Consider the following 15,837-nt stretch of genomic DNA (forward strand, 5'->3'; position numbering starts at 1 on the left):
ATGTGTCAGTTTAGTTTAATAAAGGGTATATAGGTATACCAATAAAGGTGTGATTGTAAATTATAATGGGATAGCAATTCTGTGAGGGAGCCAGGAAATACAATTTTATTTTGCCTATTTTTATCCAATCTTTATTATGTTAGACCGGAAACAAAGCCCTACTACTAACACCCCTACTTTTAATCCTACGTTATTTTTGTGTAAAACATAATAAAAATTATCTGATCAAAACACAACAATTAAAAAACATAATACTTCTTAAACTGTACCATTACCCTCAAAAATTGAGCCCAAATAAAAGAAAAAAAAGAATGTGAGCAACGTTCCCCAGTGATTTAGTAGTTTGTAGAGTCACCTTTAGCCGCAATAATACCAAGTAGTTGTTTCCTGAATAACTTTTTTAACCGTTTTAACCGTTTTTCTTCGTTTTTGGAGAAGCTGATGGAAACACGCCCACTGTACGGTGGTTCCCAGCTCCTTCAAGCTGAACCCCACTGACATATCTCCAGCGCTGCCGGCAAATGTTTAGGGGGGATGAGGGGGGATGGCATCCCCTCCTGAAATAAAAACGGTCCAAATCATCCCCCCTGAAATAGAAATGGTCCAAATCATCCCCCCTGAAATAAAAACGGTCCAAATCATCCCCCCCAGAAATAAAAACGGTCCAAATCATCCCCCCTGTAAAACTGCCATCCCTCCTTTCCATCCCTTATGTCATTTCATCAATGAATGTGGTTTTACTGCTATTTCAACATTTAGAGTCATCACCAGAAAAATAACTTATTTGACAATTTTCACCTGTTTCAAGTAAATTTTCACTTAAAATAAGTAGACAAATCTTCCAGTGGGACAAGATTTATCTTCTTATTTCAAGCAAAAAAAAACTTGTTCCACTGGCGGATGAGGAAGCTGGCCATGTATGACAGAGACTGTATCAAATCATCAGGAGTAAAAATCAAGGTCAAAGGAGAAAAGAAATGTAAAACAAAAAAATATATGTATGTGTGTCTAATAATGCTAGTTAAAATATACGAGTTACAATTCACAAATAATGATCCAGTAAAACAAGAATGAATAATTTATAAAACATGGAGATCTAAAACAATGGTGCAGTGTGAGGAGATGGAGGTGAGGAATGCTATGCACCTCTGTGTGACAGACAGACAGACAGACAGACAGTATTGTACCGTGCTACAGCCTGTGGCAGGACAGATTTCCTATAGATCATAGTCCAGGCATGGACATGCACACAAACATACTTGTTTTTCAGACTGTGGGAGAAAACCTACGCAAGCATGGGAACAACATGCAACCTCCAAGGAGAAAGACTCCTGCCGGGCCCGCCAACTGAACCACTAAACCACCACGCTGCCCGCATTTAAACCATCATATATGTTTCAAAAGTGTGTAGTCAGTGGGTTACTGCAGTTTCCTTTATTAGTTTGGTCCTGTACTCTGGACGTCCTGTATGTTGAATATGAAGTCTAGGTCAGATAAAAAGGAGGAGCAGGGAACAGGATATTAGGGTGTCACAAGCTGGCAGTTTGAAAGCAGTCTTCATTACACAAAATGGAAGATGTACAGCAGCTCAGTGATGAGACAGTGATAGAGATCTGCTTATCTTGGAAATCCTCTACCAGCACCTTTATTTCCTTGTGTCTGTGTCTCTGTTTGTGGCCCAGGCGTCGCTTTCTTACCAGCGTCCATCTCCTACCTTATTGGAACAAACATCTTTGGCACGTTGGCACACAAGATGGGGAGGTAGGCAGGGAAATTACCTTTATCTGCCCTCTCCCGCTCTCCCCTTTTGGATGTGATATCTGTTTCCCCTCCTGTAAATGAGTTTTCAGTATTTATTGTGTTTGTGTGACTGGCTTTATTGAAAGCTTGATGATACAGGGTATCCGTAGTTTCAAAGTGAACATGCTTTCCCTTGAAATTGATTGTTTTTGTGGTTGTTGTTGTTGTTGTTGTTGTTGTTGTTGTTGTTGCTGTTGCTGTTGTTATCAGCCACAATCCTTCAGTGCTATCATGAATTAATGTTATTCAATGCTAAAAAGGTGACACTAGAACATCCAAACTGTTACTGTTGAACTTCTCAATAATGGACACTGCTGATGTCATCATTCGTTGTTTATGCTGGTCCTGCTGCTTGTGTTGTCCTTGGTCCTGCTGCTGGTGCTGTCCCTGGTCCTGCTGCTTGTGTTGTCCTTGGTCCTGCTGCTTGTGTTGTCCTTGGTCCTGCTGCTTGTGCTGTCCTTGGTTCTGCTGCTTGTGTTGTCCTTGGTTCTGCTGCTTGTCCTGTCCCTGGTCCTGCTGCTTGTGTTGTCCCTGGTCCTGCTGCTGCTTGTGTTGTCCTTGGTCCTACTGCTTGTCCTGTCCCTGGTCCTGCTGCTTGTGCTGTCCTTGGTCCTGCTGCTTGTCCTGTCCCTGGTCCTGCTGCTTGTGCTGTCCTTGGTCCTACTGCTTGTGCTGTCCTTGGTCCTGCTGCTTGTGCTGTCCTTGGTCCTGCTGCTTGTTGTGTCCTTGGTCCTGCTGCTGGTGTTGTCCTTGGTCCTACTGCTTGTGCTGTCCTTGGTCCTACTGCTTGTACTGTCCTTGGTTCTGCTGCTTGTGCTGTCCTTGGTCCTGCTGCTTGTGTTGTCCTTGGTCCTGCTGCTTGTGCTGTCCTTGGTCGTGCTGCTTGTGCTGTCCTTGGTCCTGCTGCTTGTGCTGTCCTTGGTCCTGCTGCTTGTGCTGTCCTTGGTCCTGCTGCTTGTGTTGTCCTTGGTCCTGCTGCTTGTGCTGTCCTTGGTCCTGTTGCTTGTGCTGTCCTTGGTCCTGCTGCTTGTGTTGTCCTTGGTCCTGCTGCTTGTGTTCATGGTCCTGCCGTAACTGCTGCTTGTGTTGTCCCTGGTCCTGCTGCTTGTGCTGTCCTTGGTCCTGCTGCTTGTGTTCATGGTCCTGCCGTAACTGCTGCTTGTGCTGTCCTTGGTCCTGCTGCTTGTGTTGTCCTTGGTCCTGCTGCTTGTGTTCATGGTCCTGCCGTAACTGCTGCTTGTGCTGTCCTTGGTCCTGCTGCTTGTGCTGTCCTTGGTCCTACTGCTTGTCCTGTCCCTGGTCCTGCTGCTTGTGCTGTCCTTGGTCCTGCTGCTTGTCCTGTCCCTGGTCCTGCTGCTTGTGCTGTCCTTGGTCCTACTGCTTGTGCTGTCCTTGGTCCTGCTGCTTGTGCTGTCCTTGGTCCTGCTGCTTGTTGTGTCCTTGGTCCTGCTGCTGGTGTTGTCCTTGGTCCTACTGCTTGTGCTGTCCTTGGTCCTACTGCTTGTACTGTCCTTGGTTCTGCTGCTTGTGCTGTCCTTGGTCCTGCTGCTTGTGTTGTCCTTGGTCCTGCTGCTTGTGCTGTCCTTGGTCGTGCTGCTTGTGCTGTCCTTGGTCCTGCTGCTTGTGCTGTCCTTGGTCCTGCTGCTTGTGCTGTCCTTGGTCCTGCTGCTTGTGTTGTCCTTGGTCCTGCTGCTTGTGCTGTCCTTGGTCCTGTTGCTTGTGCTGTCCTTGGTCCTGCTGCTTGTGTTGTCCTTGGTCCTGCTGCTTGTGTTCATGGTCCTGCCGTAACTGCTGCTTGTGTTGTCCCTGGTCCTGCTGCTTGTGCTGTCCTTGGTCCTGCTGCTTGTGTTCATGGTCCTGCCGTAACTGCTGCTTGTGCTGTCCTTGGTCCTGCTGCTTGTGTTGTCCTTGGTCCTGCTGCTTGTGTTCATGGTCCTGCCGTAACTGCTGCTTGTGCTGTCCTTGGTCCTGCTGCTTGTGCTGTTCTTGGTCCTGCTGCTTGTGCTGTCCTTGGTCCTGCTGCTTGTGCTGTCCTTGGTTCTGCCGTTATTCAGTTCTGCACTGATCTGATCACACAAATAAGATCAAAAACAGCATTTCAAAGAATGCTACAAATGAAGGTGGGACTTCGTAAAAAATCGTAAAACTGAAGGAGAAATACAGATTGTATGAAACTTTGACTTTAATTTGTGTTTGTATGAAACCAAGATCATTTACATCTTTAATTTATACTTTAACCCATTATTGAGAGCCTGCAACTCCTCAACCACTCCCTAAAGGGGCTTTCATATAGAGGGCGCAAAGCGGCAACCGCCGCTGGCTTTCCCATTCATATCGCAGAGATCGGCGGCGCCCGAATTGAACATTCTTTAAATTCACTGTGCCGCGCTGTGACGACATCTCGGCGCGTCCAATAGGAGAGAAGGTGGTGGAGGGTGAAAAAAAACTTGCAGGTTGTAGATCAGAGACAATCAACATGGAGGAAAGAATGATCTTGGCTGTGAGTCTGTGAGGAGCTGTGGGATACAAGACTGCAGGCCTATCATGACCTCAATAAAAAGGGACAAAAGTGGAGAGAAATCTCCCAGAATTTGGACATAGCAGGTGTGTTTAAAAGTGGTACGAGCCTGTATTTCCCCAAATCCTGTCTTCATGAGGATTTCATGGACCCTCCTTGCTGCTGCTGCTCGTCTCCTCCTCAGAAGAAGAACTAAAGCCAGGGCTTTTCTTTGAAGCTGGGATAGATAAGGGCGCCAGACCGGAAAAACTTTTTTCGTTCACCTGGCAACTTGCAACAAATATGTGCGCATGCGCGCCTTGCTCTGCTCCGACTCTGCGCCTTAACCGGCGGTGTGCGCGGCGCAAACTGTGCTCTATGTGAAAGCAGCTTCAGTCATGTCTCTGTAAAATGCGTTGAGAGCAGTTTTACACTGTCGCGTTAAGTAACGTCCCTGGGCAGTCTACACAGAGGTGGAGAAGAGCTTTGCCAGGGATGCTGAACGGTCCAAAACAGATCATTGACTACAGTCAAGTTTTAAATGTCATGTGTGACCATGCTTGACAAAGGTCTGTACAGTCATCCCAGGCCTGTGCGGTTATAGCAGCTAGTGAAGAACCCCAGATCTTGATGGAGTGCTGTCTGGGGAATCAGAGGGTTTGACTTTGCCTTTTAAGCACTGAAATCCTCCGGACTCTTGCTGTCCATCTTTGCCCCTCAGAGACTCAGCCTTTCAGGTTATTTATTTATTTATTTATTTATTTATTTATTTATTTATTTATTTATTTATTTATTTATTTATTTATTTATTTATTTATTTTTTAGGTTATTTATGATTGATGGGGAAGTTTCCACCACCAGATCTTTTTTTTTATAATCTCATTTATTCTCTCTATTTGGATGGCTTCATGGTTTTTCTTGCAATTCTTCGGTAACTTATTAGTGCTTTTTCTTTTCTTTTCTCTGATTGTCTGATTGGCTTATTGAGGGTGATTGGGCATTTATTTTGGTATCCCATTCTCTCTGTTACAGATGGCTTTGTGCTCTCATTGGGATGGTCGTGGTTGGATTCAGTATTCTTTGTGTAAGTATGAGGAGGACAGCTGCAACATTCAATTCAATTTTATTTATACAGTCTATTACAACAGAAGTTGTCTCTAGGATCTTTCCAGAGACCCAGAACATGAACCCCCGAGCAATTATTACATAAACAATGGCAGGTAAAAACTCCCGTAGTGGGAGAAAAACCTTAAGGCAAACAGTGGCAAGAAAAACTCCCCTTTAGGAGGGAAGAAACCTGGACCAGGACCTGGATCATAAGGGGGGACCTGGACCAGGACCTGGATCATAAGGGGGGACCTGGACCAGGACCTGGATCATAAGGGGGGACCCTCCTACTTAATCCCAGCCAAGTAGACGAGGAAAAGGGAGATAGGAAAGAAAGGTTGAAGAATAGAGAGAGGAGAGACATAGATATATTGTCAACAGTACATAAGATAAGATATATTGACTTGCTTTTAAGGCAGCGCGGTGGCTTAGTGGCACTGTAGCCTCACAGCCAGAAGGTTCCCTGTTCGACTCCCTGGCCTGACGGGAGTCTTTCTGTGTGGAGTTTGAATGTTCTCCCTGTGCTTGCGTGGGTTCCCTCCGGGTACTCTGGCTTCCTCCCACAGCCCCAAAACATGCATGCTAGGTTAATTGATGATTCTAAATTGTCCATGAGTGTAAGTGTGTCTGGTTGTCTGTCTCTAAATGTGGCCCTGCGATTGGACTGGTGACCAGGGTGGACCCCTGCCTCTTGCCTGTGATGAGCTGGGATAGGCTCCCGTGACCCTGCGAAGGATAAAGCGGGTATAGAAAATGGATGGATGGTTGGACTCGCTTTTGCAGCCAGCCTCTAGTAATCAGTTGAGGAACTGCAACCAATCTTACTTCTGCATGAGCCTCAGTCTGGAAGTTAGATGGTTGGTGCATGGAGCAGCCAGATGGTACATAATGGGTGGGGGATGGGAGATAATAATTGTAGTAATTGCATACAATCACAGTTCTGAGTATTCCACAGTATTGCACATATCATGAATCAGTTGCAAATCTCAGATGTGCTGATGTCTTTACAATAAGAACTGAAAGTCTTGTAGTTCTGACATTCATGCAGTCACTACTGTGCTTTCTTGACCAAGTGGTCTGTGTTGTATGACACCTATTTCCCCACATTCCCCATTTCTTTTCAGAAGCTGATGATCATTAGTTTGCTTCCTGAAGTCAGTGATAATTTCTTTGTTTTTTTTGGTGTTCAAAACCAATGGTATGGTAGAAGACCATCCACACAGGGGCCAGTTGGTTAAAACATCCAGTGGACGTTGTGAGGAATGCCGGTTGGTCATCTTGTGAAAGACTCTGTTGAGAAGAATGGTAAAAAAGCAGACACTGTAATTCACAACACAGCTCTCGATTTACCAGTCAATCTACGCACCTACACATAGCTTGGGCTCTGGAACCCAGCTCCTTGAAAGGGGCTGGGCCCTCCTTTACTCTGGAGTTTCTCTGCGTGAGAGGCGGCGAGCTGGTGTGGGCTTGTTTATAGCCCCCAGCTCAGTCACAATGTGTTGGAGTTCATCCCGGTGAATGAGAGGGTCACTTCCCTGCGCCTTTGAGTCGGGAAAAGGTCTCTCACTGTTGTTTGTGCCTACAGGCCAAACAGAAGTATGGAGTACCTGGCGTTCCTGGAGTCCGTGGGAGAAGTACTTGATAGTGCTCCAACTGGGGAATCCATTGTTCTACTGGGGAACTTCAATGCTCAAGTGGGCAATCACAGTGATACCTGGAGAGGCGTGATTGGGAGGAACGGCCTCCCCGATCTGAACCCGAGTGGTGCTTTGTTGTTGGACTTCTGTGCGGGTCACAGTTTTTCCATAACAAACACCATGTTCAAGCATAAGGGTGTCCATCAGTGCACGTGGCACCAGGACACCCTAGGCCGGAGGTCAATGGATCTTTGGCCGTATGTCTTGGACACTCGGACAGACCGGGCAGACCCAAACATATTGTGAAGGTCTGTGGGGAACGTCTGGCTGAGCCCTCTGTCAGGGAAGACTTCAACTCTCTTATCCGAGGTAAATTCTCACAAATTCTCGAGGGAGGCTAGGGACATTGAGTCCGATTGGACCATGTTCTCTGCCTCCATTGTCGATGCGGCAGCTCAAAGTTGTGGTGCCTGTCGTGGCGGCAACCCCCGAACCCGTTGGTGGACACCGGAAGTCAAGGATGCTGTCAGGAGTCCTACCAGTCCATGTTGGCCTGTGAGACTCCTGACACAGTAGAAAGGTACCAGCAGGCCAAGCAAGCCGCAGCTCGGGCAGTCCTGGAGGCAAAAACTCAGGTCTGGGAGGAGTTCGGTGAGGCCATGGAGGAAGACTTCCGGTCGGCCTCGAAGAAATTCTAACAAACCGTTCTGTGCCTCATAAAGGGGAAGCAGTACTCTGCCTACACCGTTTACGGTGCAGGTGGGGAATTGTTGACCTCGACTGGGGACATTGTCGGAGGGCGGAAGAAATACTTTGAGGATCTCCTCAATCCGACTGACATGCGGACTGTGGACTCTGGGACGTACTCTTCCATCACCCAAGCCAAGCCGGAATGTGTTCCAACTACAGGGGGATCACACTTCTTAACTTCCCCAGGAAAGTCTACGCCAGGGTACTGGAGAGGAGAATATGGCCCATAGTCGAACCTCGGATTCAAGAGGAACAATGCGGTTTTTGTCCCGATCGTGGAACACTGGACCGGCTCTACACCCTCCGCAGGGTGCTTGACGGCTCATGGGAATTTGCCCAATCCGTCCACATGTGCTTTGTGGATCTGGAGAAGGCATTTGACCATTTCCCTTGTGCCATTCTGTGGGGGGCGCTCAGTGAGTATGGAGTCCAGGGCCCTCTATTAAGGGCTGTTCGGTCTCTGTATGATCAGAGCAGGAGTTTGGATTGTATTGCCGGCAGTAAGTCAGACTTGTTCCCAGTGCATGTTGGACTTCGGCAGGGCTGCCCTTTGTCACCGGTTCTGTTATAATTAATATAATTATATTTTTTATGGACAGGATTTCATCTCTGCTTTTTGTAGATGATGTTGTCCGGTTGGCTTCATCAGACTAGGACCTTCAGCATGCGCTGGGACGCTTGAAGCCGAGTGCAAAGCGGCAGGGTTGAGAATCAGCACCTCCGAAACCGAGGCCATGGTTCTCCACCGGGAAACGGTGGCATGCCTTCTGCAGGTGGGAGGAGATGTCCTGCCTCAAGTGGAGGAGTTCAAATATCTCAGGGTCTTGTTCACGAGTGAGGGAGAGTGAGATTGACAGATGATGTCACATCCACTCCAGCTCCATACCTGCCTCACTCACTTGCCAGCTCCGCCTCCTCATGTCACTATGGTTTCTCCCGCTTTCCACACCTGGTCCGCATCTGTAATCAGCCCTGGGCTTTTACTTAAGCACTCCACTCCCAGCCAGTCACTGCCAGATTGTTCTTGTGTAATGCCTGACTTTCCAGCGTTTTCCCCCGGACTGATCACCTGTTGCCGACCCTGCCTGTCCCGACCTGTTCGCCTGTCTCTGTCCTGGAAATAAGCTCAGCCTTCTGTCCCTAAACACGAGTTCTGCCTGAGCGTCTCTGGTTTTTGTTTGCCTGCTCCCTGGGCTGCCTGGTGATTCGTCTGACTGACTGGCGTTTCAGTTCCTGTGTTCCAGCTTCCAGATCTACTCTCACACCACCTGTTTTCTGGTATTCGCTCTCCTACCACGATCCTGAGGACTGAACTCAGCTCTATTGCCTGCTGTGAGGTTGACTTTAATAAAGACTTTTACTATACACTCCGTGCCGTTGTGCTGCATGTGGGTCCACCACATTCCTTTGTTAGACGGATTGGTGCAGCGTCCGCAGTTATGCGGTCGGTGTGTCTGACCGTCGTGGTGAGGAAGGAGCTGAGTCGAAGGCGAAGCATTCGATTTACCAGTCAATCTAAGCACCTACCCTCACCTATGGTCATGAACTTTGGGAAATGACCAAAAGGACAAGATCGTGGATACAATCTAGGGAGATAGGGTGAGAAGCTCAGTCACCCGGGAGGAGCTCGGAGTCGAGTTGTTGCTCCTTCACATTGAGAGGAGTCATCTGAGGTGGCTTGGGGAGCTCTATCGGATGCCCCCTGTTATCACCTAATCTATATATTGTACTATATAAGTAACTTTATGATAGGGAGCTTTATATTATCTCATTTTGTCTGACAGTAATTTCTCCTTTTAAATCAAAAGCAACCAGTTTCTTTCTCTGTGTTTACAATAAATATAAAGACACTAAAATAAAAGGAAGAATTGGTTTGTTTTAGGTCCCATTTGCCAAAGACATCTATGGTCTGATTCTTCCCAACTTTGGTGTTGGCTTTGCCATCGGTAAGTATTTTGGATGTATTCACTTCATCTCTAAATATGTCCAGTTTGGTGTTTTGATGATTATTGGTTAATGTGCTTCACAGGCATGGTGGATTCCTCTATGATGCCAATAATGGGTTACTTGGTGGACCTGCGGCACGTGTCTGTTTATGGAAGTGTGTATGCCATCGCTGATGTGGCCTTCTGTATGGGATTTGCTTTAGGTAAGACAGATCCAAAACACAAAACCTTAAAAATGTATGGTGTTAGAGCATATAAGACTTCTAAAGTGAATTTGAACAGAAACTTTGCTTCATCTAGTTTACCAGAGTTTTAATTTTTGATATCAGGATTATTTGTTAACACAAAGAGCACCACATGTGGGTTCAGGTGATGGATTTGCTTTCACTGGTTCACTTAGGATAAATCCCAATTATGGTGTAATCAGGTGGAAAAAAGTATGCCTGTAGTAAATAAAATATTGGTAAAACAACCCCTAGGAGTTCATTTAAGCGCAGTTACTGCAGTGTGTGTGCTTGTAAGCCCCCATCTGAGTGGCTCGCTCCACTTAGTTCATCTCGTTCTTTGACCTGTAGAAGGAGTAAGAAGCAGTTATTCCTTAGATGCCTTCATGTGTCTTATCTGCCAAGCTCGCTGTCGCTCTTAGATAAAAGTCCCACCTCCTCCCCGGCTTCCTCCTGTGGGCTCTGGTTCAGGTTCAGGGTAAATGACACTTAAATATGTTTTATCATTAAAGTGTTTCAAGTTTTTAATCTGTCTGACTGAACTATTGTTTCGCTTTTTTAAACTATACATTAACCTTAAACCACGCTTATGTTTCCAGTCATTGTTTCATAGAATATTTCACAAATCATAGCAGAATTACAACCACATGTTTTTAACGGTCCAGTCTGTTAGGAAATGTGTGGTTCTGGGGTCCGTTTCACAAAGCAGGTTTAGTGAAAACTCTGAGTCTGTTAACCCTGAAATGAGGGAAACTCTGAGTTTTCCGTTTCACAAAGGGAGGGAACTCAAACCAGAGAAAGAGAGGTAACTCTAGCCTGTTTCACAAAGAGAGGTAACTTAAGCTCTCGGTCAGTTACCGTAGTAACAGACTCTCTGAACCTGGTCAGTTACCGTAGTAACAGACTCTCTGAATCTAACCTGGTCAGTTACCGTAGTAACAGACTCTCTGAATCTAACCTGGTCAGTTACCGTAGTAACAGACTCTCTGAACCTAACCTGGTCAGTTACCGTAGTAACAGACTCTCTGAACCTAACCTGGTCAGTTACCGTAGTAACAGACTCTCTGAACCTAACCTGGTCAGTTACCGTAGTAACAGACTCTCTGAACCTGGTCAGTTACCGTAGTAACAGACTCTCTGACTCTAACCTGGTCAGTTACCGTAGTAACAGACTCTCTGAACCTAACCTGGTCAGTTACCGTAGTAACAGACTCTCTGAACCTAACCTGGTCAGTTACCGTAGTAACAGACTCTCTGAACCTAACCTGGTCAGTTACCGTAGTAACAGACGCTCTGAACCTAACCTGGTCAGTTACCGTAGTAACAGACTCTCTGAACCTAACCTGGTTACCGTAGTAACAGACTCTCTGAACCTAACCTGGTTACCGTAGTAACAGACTCTCTGAATCTAACCTGGTCAGTTACCGTAGTAACAGACTCTCTGAACCTAACCTGGTCGGTTACCGTAGTAACAGACTCTCTGAACCTAACATGGTCAGTTACCGTAGTAACAGACTCTCTGAACCTGGTCAGTTACCGTAGTAACAGACTCTCTGAACCTGGTCAGTTACCGTAGTAACAGACTGTCTGAATCTAACCTGGTCAGTTACCGTAGTAACAGACTCTCTGAATCTAACCTGGTCAGTTACCGTAGTAACAGACTCTCTGAATCTAACCTGGTCAGTTACCGTAGTAACAGACTCTCTGAACCTAACCTGGTCAGTTACCGTAGTAACAGACTCTCTGAACCTAACCTGGTCAGTTACCGTAGTAACAGACTCTCTGAACCTAACCTGGTCAGTTACCGTAGTAACAGACTCTCTGAACCTAACCTGGTCAGTTACCGTAGTAACAGATTCTCTGAATCTAACCTGGTCAGTTACCGTAGTAACAGACTCTCTGAACCTAACCTGGTCAGTTACCGTAGTAACAGACTCTCTGAATCTAACCTGGTCAGTTACCGTAGTAACAGACTCTCTGAACCTAACCTGGTCAGTTACCGTAGTAACAGACTCTCTGAACCTAACCTGGTCAGTTACCGTAGTAACAGACTCTCTGAACCTAACCTGGTCAGTTACCGTAGTAACAGATTCTCTGAATCTAACCTGGTCAGTTACCGTAGTAACAGACTCTCTGAACCTAACCTGGTCAGTTACCGTAGTAACAGACTCTCTGAACCTAACCTGGTCAGTTACCGTAGTAACAGACGCTCTGAACCTAACCTGGTCAGTTACCGTAGTAACAGACTCTCTGAATCTAACCTGGTCAGTTACCGTAGTAACAGACTCTCTGAATCTAACCTGGTCAGTTACCGTAGTAACAGATGCTCTGAAACTAACCTGGTCAGTTACCGTAACAGACTCTCTGAACCTAACCTGGTCAGTTACCGTAGTAACAGACTCTCTGAACCTAACCTGGTCAGTTACCGTAGTAACAGACTGTCTGAACCTAACCTGGTCAGTTACCGTAGTAACAGACTGTCTGAACCTAACCTGGTCAGTTACCGTAGTAACAGACTCTCTGAACCTAACCTGGTCAGTTACCGTAGTAACAGACTCTCTGAACCTAACCTGGTCAGTTACCGTAGTAACAGACTCTCTGAACCTGGTCAGTTACCGTAGTAACAGACTCTCTGAATCTAACCTGGTCGGGACCAGGTTTATCTCAATGAACCTGGAGTTTCTCTGCGTCTCCGCCTCTTTCAGAGCCGCATGCACATTTGATTTCCTCATTCATTCAGTCAGCAGACGAGTTTTGGCGAAGTTCTGCCGTCTGTCATTAAAAACAGAGTCAGTATATATATTAGAAGTCCATTGTCACGAACATGGCATGTCCTTTTGATGAAGACACAATTGATGAAGGTGCAGCATTAATGCGCAGAGAATTAAATATTCGTTGGGAGATTCAATTCAATTTCAATTCAATTTTATTTATATAGCGTCTAATACAACAGATGTTGTCTCAAGACGCTTTCCCGAGATCCAGAACATGAACATAAACATAAATATAATTATAAATATAAATAAAGACATAAAGACAGTGGAGATGATAGTGGACTACAGGAGGAACGCAGCCCCACCTGCCCCCCTCAACCTGTGTGACTCCCCAGCAGACATGGTGGAGCTTCCTGGGGACCATCATATCCCAGGACCTCAAGTGGGAGCTGAACATCACCTCCCTCACCAAAAAAGCACAGCAGAGGATGTACTTCCTGCGGCAGTTGAAGAAATTCAACCTGCCAAAGACAATGATGGTGCAGTTTTACACGGCCATCATTGAGTCCATCCTCACCTCCTCCATCACTGTCTGGTACGCTGCTGCCACTGTGAAGGACAGGAGCAGCTGCAGCGTATCATCCGCTCGGCAGAGAAGGTGATTGGCTGCAATCTTCCATCTCTCCAGGACCTGCACGCCTCCAGGACCCTGAAGCGTGCAGGAAAGATTGCAGCAGATCCCTCCCACCCCGGACACAAACTGTTTCAGACTCTTCCCTCTGGCAGGAGGCTGCGGTCCATCAGGACCAAAACCTCACGCCACAAGAACAGTTTTTTCCCGTCTGCAGCCTTCCTCATCAACAAGGCCCCGGTCCCCCCTCCCCCCCCCCCCGACTACCAAGGACTGCCCCCCCATCCCACTCTACGTTACATTAACGTAAATATTCCAACCCCGTAACATTTGTACAGACTCATATCCGGCACTTTACAAACCTCATTGTACATTTCTGTTTATACTTTTTACCTATCCTAAGTTTCTAAGTCACTTTTGTACAGACTCACCCGGCACTTTAAAACCTCATTTTGTACATTTCTGGTCTACATTTTATTTTACTGTTTATACTTTTTATTGTTTATACATTTCATTCTATTTTATTTTATCTCTTATATATTTGTTTTTATATTTGTATTGTGTTGCACCAATCCCCATAACAAATTCCTCGTGTGAAAACTTGGCAATAAACCCCTTTCTGATTCTGATTCTGATTCTGATAATCCCCCGAGCAATTATTACATAAACAATGGCAGGTAAAAACTCCCATAGTGGGAGAAAAGCCTTAAGCCAAACAGTGGCAAGAAAAACTCCCCTTTAGGAGGGAAGAAACCTGGACCAGGACCTGGATCATAAGGGGGGACCCTCCTGCCGAAGGCCAGAGTGGGGGAGATGGTTAACAGACCGCGTAATACATGTATATTACATAGTCTCATTACAGGCAAAGCAATATATTAATCCTTTATTTGTTATATTTGTGATGATTGAATTGTTTAATGATTTCATAATATATTCTAATTTTTTGAGACTTTTTATTTGGGGTTTTCATAAACTGTGAGCCATCATCATAAAAATTATAACAAATAAAGGCTTGAAATATCTCACTTTGAATGTAGTGGGAAATAATATTTGTTTCACCTTAAGTTGAATTTACTACGAATGAAGTTTTGCAATATATTCAAATTTTCCGACCTTCACCTGTATATTATTACATAAATAAATAAGAGCATAATATGTGTCTGTATTGGTTCAATACGGAACGCAACTTTTAATTCCCAATTACGGAACAATTCCGTATTTCCAGGGACGGGTGGCAAGCCTACATAAACCTGTCCAAGCCATCAAGGGGTTCCACAGGATTGCAGGTGAATGATGTAGAGATCTGTTAAATTAATTTTATATTATATTCTGTGCTGCGGTGTTACTCTTTTTTCGAAAAACATGTTCAAATTCGCCGTATGCGCGCATTAAAATCTCTAATTCCATTCGGGGGGAAAAGGACACGGCGTGAAGTATGTGGATCTTCAGATGCAAACTAATGTTTCCCCAAAGGGATTTTGTAAATTGAAATGTTAAATAAAGTTTAAAAAAAAAAGTATGTGGATTTAGTTGTCGCCGGTTGCCATGGTGAATCGTTGTATCAGGGCTCCATAGATACTGGCTTTTTATAGTTGTGGTGCACGCGCTTAACTCCAGGTGAAACTACTTAGAGTTGAGTAAATTACCTCAAATCCGCTGTTCTGGAACCGAAAACTCAGAGTTTCCGATCTCAGAGTAGATCAACTAAGAGTTCAGGATTAGACTCAGAGTTTGTTGAACCTGCTTTGTGAAACGGACCCCTGGTCGTGTGTGTCCGGGTTAAAAGGAATGCTGTTTCTAAATCAGTCAGGCTAAAGCCAATTAGTGCAAGCATTACCACAGCCACGTTTGGGGGCGCGTGGCAATAGTATCTGATAACAATTACTCTTAGTATTAAGCAATACAACCTTAAACTTCAAACAATCAATCTTTTTCTGAAGTTGTGTTTTGACATCTGAATCAGTAGAATCTAAGAAAGGACCAAAAAATAAATATAACCTTCAACACATCCAGTGACCACAAAAAACACTTTAAGTAAGACACACTTTAGGAAGCCCTTTAAAAAGATCTAGAAGGGCTGATTTTCTCAGACTTATTTCTACCATCACCTGATCTCAACCCATACAGAATGTACAGAATGTATGTGTTGTTCTCCAAGGGGGCAACTCTTTACATACCGTCACCAAAACTGCATTGGACTGAAACTTTGATGATAGAATTGCCATCAGAGTTTGTTTACGGAAATGAATAATTGAACTTATTCTGCTCAGATTAAAGCCCCTCATGGCCCCAAACCATGAAGATGGCTGTCCGTGTGTCATTGTAGGTGCGCTGCTCTTTTTTCTATTGAAACCTACATTTTTCTTTTCGTGAACAGTCACTTGTCAGGAGGAATGAAGCATTGTTTCAAAGAGCTGTGTGGGTACCAACACGTTTCTTCATGTCGGCACCAGGCATTTGCCAGCTCTGTACGCGTTTCTTTTGATATTACACTAATGCTATGAAGGTTTCATACTGCGAATACTGACAAG

At 45.3% G+C, this 15,837-nt stretch overlaps 1 protein-coding gene across 1 annotated transcript in view; it reads left to right on the forward strand.

Moving 5' to 3' along the window:
- slc18a2 (solute carrier family 18 member 2) overlaps window positions 1-15,837 on the forward strand; it is a 58,463-nt gene that overhangs the window by 29,191 nt on the left and 13,435 nt on the right. Inside the window, exons 11-14 of the mRNA XM_061746184.1 lie at window positions 1,683-1,761; window positions 5,330-5,381; window positions 9,674-9,737; window positions 9,821-9,940. Of these exons, the coding sequence (XP_061602168.1) occupies window positions 1,683-1,761; window positions 5,330-5,381; window positions 9,674-9,737; window positions 9,821-9,940 (315 nt within the window). The remainder of the gene's footprint in view (window positions 1-1,682; window positions 1,762-5,329; window positions 5,382-9,673; window positions 9,738-9,820; window positions 9,941-15,837) is intronic.

The sequence above is a fragment of the Cololabis saira genome, chromosome 17 (genome assembly GCF_033807715.1).
Source record: "Cololabis saira isolate AMF1-May2022 chromosome 17, fColSai1.1, whole genome shotgun sequence".
Classification (NCBI taxonomy): domain Eukaryota; kingdom Metazoa; phylum Chordata; class Actinopteri; order Beloniformes; family Belonidae; genus Cololabis; species Cololabis saira.